General features: G+C 41.8%; 1 protein-coding gene across 1 annotated transcript in view; it reads left to right on the forward strand.

Annotated features, from left to right (window-relative positions):
- Positions 1-2,358, forward strand: part of prss16 (serine protease 16) — a 5,737-nt gene extending 3,379 nt beyond the window's left edge. The window contains exons 6-8 of the mRNA XM_083694608.1: positions 1,140-1,319; positions 1,451-1,602; positions 1,748-2,358. Coding sequence (XP_083550734.1) covers positions 1,140-1,319; positions 1,451-1,602; positions 1,748-1,807 — 392 coding nt within the window. The 3' untranslated portion in view covers positions 1,808-2,358. The remainder of the gene's footprint in view (positions 1-1,139; positions 1,320-1,450; positions 1,603-1,747) is intronic.
- Positions 2,359-8,978: the final 6,620 nt, after the last annotated feature.

Consider the following 8,978-nt stretch of genomic DNA (forward strand, 5'->3'; position numbering starts at 1 on the left):
TAGACCTGGAGTAGTGATTTCCAAACTTTGGGTCGCCTTTTGGGGACCACTAACCTTGTTGAGATAGGAAAGTGTGTCTCCTTTGCAGAAGGTAGCTACAAATGGTGGAAACTCGTTTGAAATTAGTGTGGCCCCACGGCATGTCAAACCAATCAAATACTTTGCTTGGGCGGAGCTCCAAAAAAACCAATTCAGTTTTTTCATTCATTTTCTTCAATGTTGCAAGCTACAAAGGCAACAACTACCTGCAAAATAGTCCTACCCAGTCAGAAAAAACTATGCACATAACGACAAGCAACCATTCTACGGGCATGTGTGGGAGAGTTCTTGGAATGAAACATCCAATGAAATTGTGAGCACATTCTCCCATTGCTCCGTCCAGTTCAACCCAAGCCAGACCGGCTAATCTAAAATTCTCCAGACCTCCAAAGGAGGCTTGAGAGCAACGAGGTAAGGCTACATGGCACTAGGGTACCACTGAGCTAGAGCATGATAAATAGCAGATGATCTGAGCACTGCTTGGGTGAAAACACAAGGTTTAGAGGGTCCCTTTGGAGAGATTTTTGCAGTTATTTTTGCAGTTATGTTATGTTATTTATTTATTTATTTTTATTGTTATGTTATTTAAAAAAGGCACTCTTCAGATGTATTATCACTAAAATGCCCATTATTGAATTGGCATATCCACAAGGATTCTTATAAATATAGCAAACTTGTGTGATAAATATGAAGAGTGCCCTGGAATTCTTTCTTATGACGATGTATTGTAATAATGAATTAAAATGTAAACGGTTACACGTAGGGGCTTTGTACACTACAAACCTGAAGTGTACTGTCCTGGCTTGGATGTTTTCTTTTCACGTGTCCCTTCGCAGCACTGTCACAGCAAATATGGTTGATGCATACCCAGGCTAGCACAGTACAGCCCAACCCAGTCTGGCTCAGTGTGAAAAGGGCACGAACCATAGATCTGTCCAATCAAAGTACTAACTGTCAAGAGAGAGATGCCATTATTTTGTCCAACATAATTTATAAGATAATTAACACTTGAATCTGTATAAATGTGCATAAATACAATATTCTTATTTGCATGATCTGTGTGTGTGTGTGTGTGTGTGTGTGTCTGTGACCGTGAGCAGTCCAGACGTGTGAGGACGCCAGCTGTCCCTTCACTCGCATGCTGACCTTGCAGGCCCAGACAGACCTCTGCCCCTTGGTGTTCGACATCCCTCAGCACACCTTGCCCGGCCGCATCGCCTTCACCAACAAGTACTATGGTGGAGACCACCCCCAGACCCACAGGGTGCTCTACATCAATGGTGAGGAGGGACACTCCAACTCTTTTGTATTCTTTATTGAATAGATGGTAAGTGTATATGTATATACTGTGTATGTACATGTATATGTCAGTACATATGTTCATATATAGTACTTAATTTATCTCTGGCAGGTGATATTGACCCCTGGCAAGAGCTCAGTGTCCTGCACATCGGGACCAAAGGGGACAAAGATATGGCCATTGTCATCGAGAGCACTGCCCACTGTGCTGACATGAACCCCACAGAGGCCGCTGACCGCCCCACATTGAAGGAGGCCAGACGGGTACAGTATATGGCACCCATACAGTACATAGCTACCATGTTTTCATACTTGAACAGATAGTATTTATGATTACTATCTTTTATGAGTATTTTAGATTACCTAACCTCACCCCCCCCCCCCCCCCCACTCTCTTTCGGACTCTCAGGAGATAGAGAAGCATGTTACCTTATGGCTGAAGAATGCTGCCAGGGAGCTCATGGGATGATGCAACACGTCACATGACCATTATATGCCCAACCAGACTGAGCCGCCCTGTTTAGGCTGCTGTGACCCTTCCTCCTCCTCCTCCTCCTCTGTACCCTTTCAGCTTTGTTGTCATAGGTACCATTAATATAACCACAGTCCATAACTGTCCACCAGAGTGGTTTGGGCAGTGTGTGTGTGTGTGTGTGTGTGTGTTTGATTCCTTCATATGCTTGTGTGGCTCTTATAAGAGGAGTTATAACTTCTAGTTCTGAGAGCTTGATTGGCTGGTATATTCCAGTCCAGCATTTATAAAATTCCAGTGCCTTTTGTTGCAAATGAACATCAATAAAAAGCTATCTGGTAATCTTCTGTCTGTCTACTCTTGATTGTGAGTTTTTGTTTCAATTAAATGCATTGGACTGATTTAGCCTTTTGCCCAATAGAGGGCGCTATTACTATACAAATCTACATTATCCAATATCAAAAGACGATTGACTGTTAGCGACTTACCTGATAATATGTTGACGATGTTTATGATGTTTTCATGAATAAATCAATACAAATAACATATGTACCTGTGCACCTGTTTTTTTTTTTTTTTTATGTTTATCTTGGTTGTGTGAATTCAAAATTTTAGGGTACCCAAAAGTAAGGGGACAATTGACAGGTGTTTCTGGTAAGTCAGTCGTCACATAATTTGTACAGGCATAAGAGAGCTGTCAATGTCTAGTATTGATTCTAGGCTTTGCATTTGCCATTCGAGTTTGCTATTGATGTCTGTCAACATGAGGACCAAAGAGGTGTCAATCAAAGTTAATTCCAGGAAGTAGGCGTGAATGTGTCAGAGACTACCAATCGCAGAATACTTGACCAGCCAAACTACAGACGCTTCACTGTAAGGTACAAACCACTAGTTATCCTCAAAAAGGATGGTTAGGTTACAGTTTGTTAAAAAGTACCTAAAAAGCTTGCAGAGGTCAGGAAAAAGGACTTGTGGACAGATAAGCTGAATATTATTATTATGTACCAAAGTGATTGCAAGAGGAAAGTTTGAAGAAAAAAGGATCTGCCCAAGATTTACAGCATACCACCTCATCTGTGAAACATGCTGCTGCAGTTTTGGCATGCATAGTTGCCACTAGAACTGGCTCCCTTGTCTTTATTGATGATGTATCTGCTGATGGCAGCAGCAGAATGTATTCTGAAGTGTACAGAAACATCTTGTCTGCTAGAGTGCAAGCAAATCCATCCAAACACATTGGATGGCACTTCATCATACAGTAAGACGATGGACCAAAACATACTGCCATAGCAACTAGGGAGTTTTTCTGGGCCAAAAAGTCGAAAGGTCTTGACTGGCCAAGTCAATCTTCAGATTTAAATCCAATTGAACATGCATTTAATTTCATGATGATATGATTTTAGGCAAAAAGACTTCAAAACAAACAACTGAAGATGGCTGCAGTACAGGCCTGGCAGAGCATCACCAGAGAAGGTACACAGTGTCCTGTTGGGACCCTATGTTCACCAATACCATCAAATAAAAGCTGAGAATCTCTACTTTAACCTTATTGTACTTATTCGATTTCAAATCTAAACTTTTGGCAAAAGAAAAAAAAGAAGTGTCCCACTACTTATGCAGGGCACTGGGTGTGTGTGCGCTTGTGTAGCTTTTATGACAATAACATGTTAGAAAATCAGCTCCTAAATGTGTGAATGTACCATGCTTGAAATGATTGTGTGTGTGTGTGTGTGTGTGTGTGTATCTGAGGGAGAGAGAGGTGAGATGAGATGAGGAAGAGCTAGTTGTCCCAAGGCCATCTGTTTCCCTGTGGGGTGGAGCGGGTGGAGTTGGAGGGGGGTGCATGCTCCTGCTGCTCTGGCCTGCCCCTCACTGATTGATGATCTCCACTCCCCTGGGGTCACCCAGGTCACAACCTCCCTCTATTGACCCCCCCACAGAGGGAGCTCAATCTCTCACTCTCTCTCACACACACACACACACACACAAATCCTGTATTTATTCATATGCAGTGGTTGATTTGCCAAAATGGTCATTAACACAGACAATGACCCATACGTGTGGTTTACAGCAGCACATAAAGGTCTCTTGCTTTTCATGATTTGAATCCTGTGAAAATCCTCATAATATTTACAGCCGAAAGATTGAAAATTCTGTTTGAGTGAGTTTGTTTCTGTGTCACTTGGCAAGTATGAATGTTATGTTTACCTTTGAGCTGAAACATTTAGAGATGACCCTAACCCTAACTAGATGAGAATACATCCATCTTTTTGTATATTGAAATAAAATGAAACACTGATTAACCATAAAAATGGGTCTGTGTATTCTCATATACACATATGCTCTACTAAGCGATAATACACACATTCACACACAGGGAACCTCTTCAGCCAGTACTGTGCCTCAATTCATGAGCATATACATTAGCCTGCTTAAAGTAACCAGGGAGACAGTTTATCAACTGAAAAGTTTAGGTTCATAGCTAAATTGTTGGGAGATAGAAGCATAGGGTTACCTGAGAGCAGTATACATCTTCCTTGCTGCTCTGCAATAAGAGAGAAGGTGTGTAAACATGGGGTGAAGATGTGTGCTGTAACTTCAAACCGTACTATGATTTTACCTCTGAACTAATTGTTTATGGGCAGTTGCTTAGCAAAACACCACGCTTTTTCTCACAAAGTAGTGGCCCAGACAATTCTAATATACGGAGAGCAGCTTGAGTGAGAGAGAGAGATAGAGAAAGAGGAGCAAACCCTTTTTCTACACACATCGGTATATGGATATGATCACATGTGCGGTTCACCCACCTCACCAACATCCACTGTGTTTGTGTGTGTGTGTGTGTGTGTGTGTGTGTGTGTGTGTGTGTGTGTGTGTGTGTGTGTGTGTGTGTGTGTGTGTGTGTGTGTGTGTGTGTGTGTGTGTGTGGTCACGCCCTGGCAATAACATCCCCTAGATCCGGTAAGAGGTTTTGGTCTTAGCTCTTCTATCACTAATGTTATTATGTTCATAAGAAGAAAAAACATTTTAAGAATACAGAAGAAAATATACTGAGAGGGAAGAATAACTCTCCTCTCTTCTAAACAAACGCACACACACTCATGGTATCAGCAAACACACTGATAGAGCGACAGGGCATGCTTTTTCTCTTTCTCTCCCTCTCTCATTCCCTCCCCCTTGTCTATTCCCTTGATCAATGAGTAAGTTCCAGAGCCACTACAATTAATCAGAGCCTATCGGCTATCTGTCTCCCACAACAACCAATCACAGCAGCCCGACAGCTGGGCCATGACAAATGGGGCTGTGGAGGGGCAGGGTGGGTGGAAAGGAGGGGTTGGGGTTGGGGAGGGGGAGGGGGTTGTGGGGGCACTTTATTTGATCTTAGTCAGGTCACAGCACAACCACACTTACAGTTGATTCAAGATGATGATTGAAAACACACACACACACTAATTTCCCCACTAAAGTGCACACGCTTGCTCGCACACATACCCACACACGTACGTACGCACACAAAAAAACTGGTCAACAATAGTCATAAGAGTTACGTAGATAGACAGATACAGATCTGGGACCACTATTCAGAAAATGTACACAATATTATAGTTCACCCAAAAAGTAATAATTTCTTAATCTATTACATACCTTAGATGTTGTCTGTTGACCAGTAATAACAGGATCTGAGAAAAAACACAGCAGCCTAGTGTTAGCATAGCTTTGGCTAGCAGTTTATATGGATTCTCAATGTAGCCCAACAGCATTGTCTGCATTCCAAGCCACTCATATTGTTGTAAAATACAATATTACAGTGGTTTTATCTGTTTCTGAGCTGTGTGTTTTTTTTTGTAAAGGTGACATCATCGTCTGGTCATCTAAGGTATGTGAGAGATTAAGGATTTGTTTATTTATTGTATTGTATTTTACTGCAGCCACACCAAATATTCAACTAATTCATAGATAGCCCTTCTGATGCAAATGCTGATAGTTAAAGCCTTCCACATGAGAGTTTTAAACATATTGGGGATATTGCTGTGTCAGCTAGTTTAGCATAGTTTCGCTGTCTCAACCCAAGAGACGCACATATGATACATATTTTAGACTGACAGCTGCGTGAACGTGATTGCTGTGTACTTGGCACCTGTGTTTTAGAGCAGGCTTATGTTTTACCTCGAACTCAGTTGCAATACACTTCAGAAATCACTTCACTTCCACTAGGGGGTCATGGAAATTGCAAATGAGTTACATTGTCTTAATTTTGAGGAATATGAAACACTTTCAGTACACATGAGTTACCATGATATTGTTTAAAAGTCCAACTGTGTCACCATCATGTATTTGTGTGATTTTAATAGCAACATTCCTCTGTGGATTTTTTTATTTATTCATGTTTTGCCATATTTTGTGAAAAACCAGACGACACCAAATGACTTCTAATTTCACAAATTGCATACTTTGTGCACTAGCCCATTGACATTATCTCCCTTTATTTGTTTTTAAATGTGTGGTTAACCATACTTAGAAAGATTAAATTACGACCACCTTCCCGATACTGGCTTTGTATATAAACATGTTGTTACTGCCATCGATGTTCTAGGGGAGTGGACTTAACTGTGGTGGCTGCCTCTTCGAAAAAGAAACACAACAGCTAGTCCATTTCGGGGGGGTTATATTATTATTAGGGAGCATGTTATTATCATTAGGGAGCATGTTGTGTGAATTTCGCTTTCCAACAAACGCCCTGCTCCTTTAAGTTAAAGCTACAATCTGTAATTCGTGAAGCTATTTTTTGATATACAGTATATATGGGTACAATATATTACCATTGATTCTTGAAGGATATTACTTATAGATGCCTCATGAGCTTGAAGGAGATGTTTACCTGAAACCCATTTTCATGTGTATTTCTGGTCAATCCACCATGCATACCGTCTCAAACGATTAGCATTTTGTGTGGAGCTGCATCATAGCTATCGAAACGCGAGGGCTGCGTTTACTTCCTAAACTCCCATACCACATTAAAATAGTCAGAGAATAGTTTTTGCACTCTGACCCTGCTGTACTATGCCAGTGATTCCAAGAGAGCAGCTCTTGCGCTGTTCAACAGAAGGACCTCGCGTGGGAGGGTGAGGGGGGCTCTTGGGAGTTGTAGGAATTGACTCAAATGGGCAATTTGGAACAGTGTTTTAAAACCTGATCGTTTTAAAACACTTTTTTTTGTGAATGTGCCTACTATTGACAAATGAACAAATCCACTGGACTACAGGATAAAATTATGTTTTAATACAACTGTATTAAAATAGTTTTACTCCAATGTTTACAAAAAGGAGCGTAAACAAACACTTTAAAGCTTTAAAATATGTCTAAAACATTCCACATTCCAGATTTCTGTCTATGAATTTGAGAGTGGTAACATTTCTTCAACCCCATCCCTCAGTTTTATGTGGCAGGGCTGATGTTTTGTTGTGCAAGGGCTGGAGCTAGATTTAGGGCTGAGGTTAGGGTTAGGGTTCAAATTGGAGAAAGGGTTAGGGACAGGTTATGGTTAGGGTTAAGGCTAGGGTTAGAGTTAGGGTTAGGCTTAATTCTAGGGTTAATGGAGTTAGGGTAACGGTTGGAGCTAAGGTTGGTGCTAGTGTTAGGACTAGAGGTTTTGCTCCACAATAACTCCAAGGCTGTTTCAGTTGGGCAGAACGTTGTGGAACATTCAAAGGGAAAAACACTGTGTAGAACTGGCTGCCACTAGAGTAAGGAATCACATCAGATCTATTCATAGCATTTCTATCTGCACTCTCCTGAAGCCCAGCTGTACACAACATGACTTGATCTTACTGTTGACTCTGTCCAATGCCAAAGCTTCCTCCCACCTGAGCCTTGATCAAAGTGAATCCATTTCTCCTTTACATAATGACCCCTTTGCAAAACGTCCATTTACATCTTATTGCTCTGATTAGATTACATCCAATGCCATTACTTCCATTTTCCCTACCCCAGCTTATCATGGCTCTGGAGAGAGATGTTAAATGTGATGCAGGCCAGGTCTCTCCTTAGATTTATGGACAACCAGACTTAGCTTCTCTCCTATGACCCCCCTCTTCCCTCCTCCCTCTCTCTCTCTCTCTCTCTCTCTCTCTCTCTTTTCCCCTCCCTCTGTCTTTTCCACATCTCTCCATCTATCATTTCCATGGCCAGCGGAAGAGTATTAATCCCTCCATCCCATCCCTCACTCCCCTGGACAGATGGGAATGTGTAGGAGGGGGTGGGGAAAGAAGAGGAGAAACGTAGATTCGTTTTCATAATATTTCTGTAGCATTGTGAACAATTGAGTCATATTTCTAGTGATTTATGCAGATTTATCACTTGTTACTTATAGGTGGTAGCTTCTTCAAAACCTCCAAAACCCTAGGTATGTGAAAGGGCAATAGGTGAGTGTGTGTGTGTGTGTGTGTGTGTGTGTGTGTGCAAGCCTGTGTATGCATAAGCAAGTGTGTGTGTATGTGTGTGTGCATATGTGTGTGTTTATGCATGTGCGTGCATGCTTGTGTATGCGTAAGCATTAGTGTATGTGTGTGTGTGTGTACATACTGTATATGTGTGCATGCATCCATGCGTGAGTATGCGTGTAAGTGTGACTGTTAATAGAAGTAAAGCGAAACAAAGTTTGTTGGCTGATGTTCATCAACATTCAAATGCAAGAATTTATCCTTCCACAGTAAACAAGTGACTGTCTGAAAGCTACTGCATCCACTCATGCAATAAAGCAGTAGCATAGGCTACCTGTTGTGGTCTTGAATGCAGCCACACACACACACACACACACACACACACACACACACACACACACACACACACACACACACACACACACACACAGCAACACAGCATGGGCACACAAACATTGAACATGTTCAACAGAATTGAATAACCTCAAGACAATCAATTAATGATGAGGACATAGTTACTGTATTACTGGAGGGAACCGTATCAGGGGAATTGTCCAGGGGAAGAATGACTGAGTAAAGAAAGATATGAAACCTTTACCCAACACATCAAGGTAAAAGGCCATTCCTTCTCTCCTCCATCCACCCCCCTTTCCATCCCCCCCCCCCATTCACCCCCCAGCCTTCCCCCTTCACAGTGACAGGTAGATTAAGGGGCGTGATAGATGCCC

The sequence above is a fragment of the Argentina silus genome (genome assembly GCF_951799395.1).
Source record: "Argentina silus genome assembly, chromosome: X".
NCBI lineage: Eukaryota > Metazoa > Chordata > Actinopteri > Argentiniformes > Argentinidae > Argentina > Argentina silus.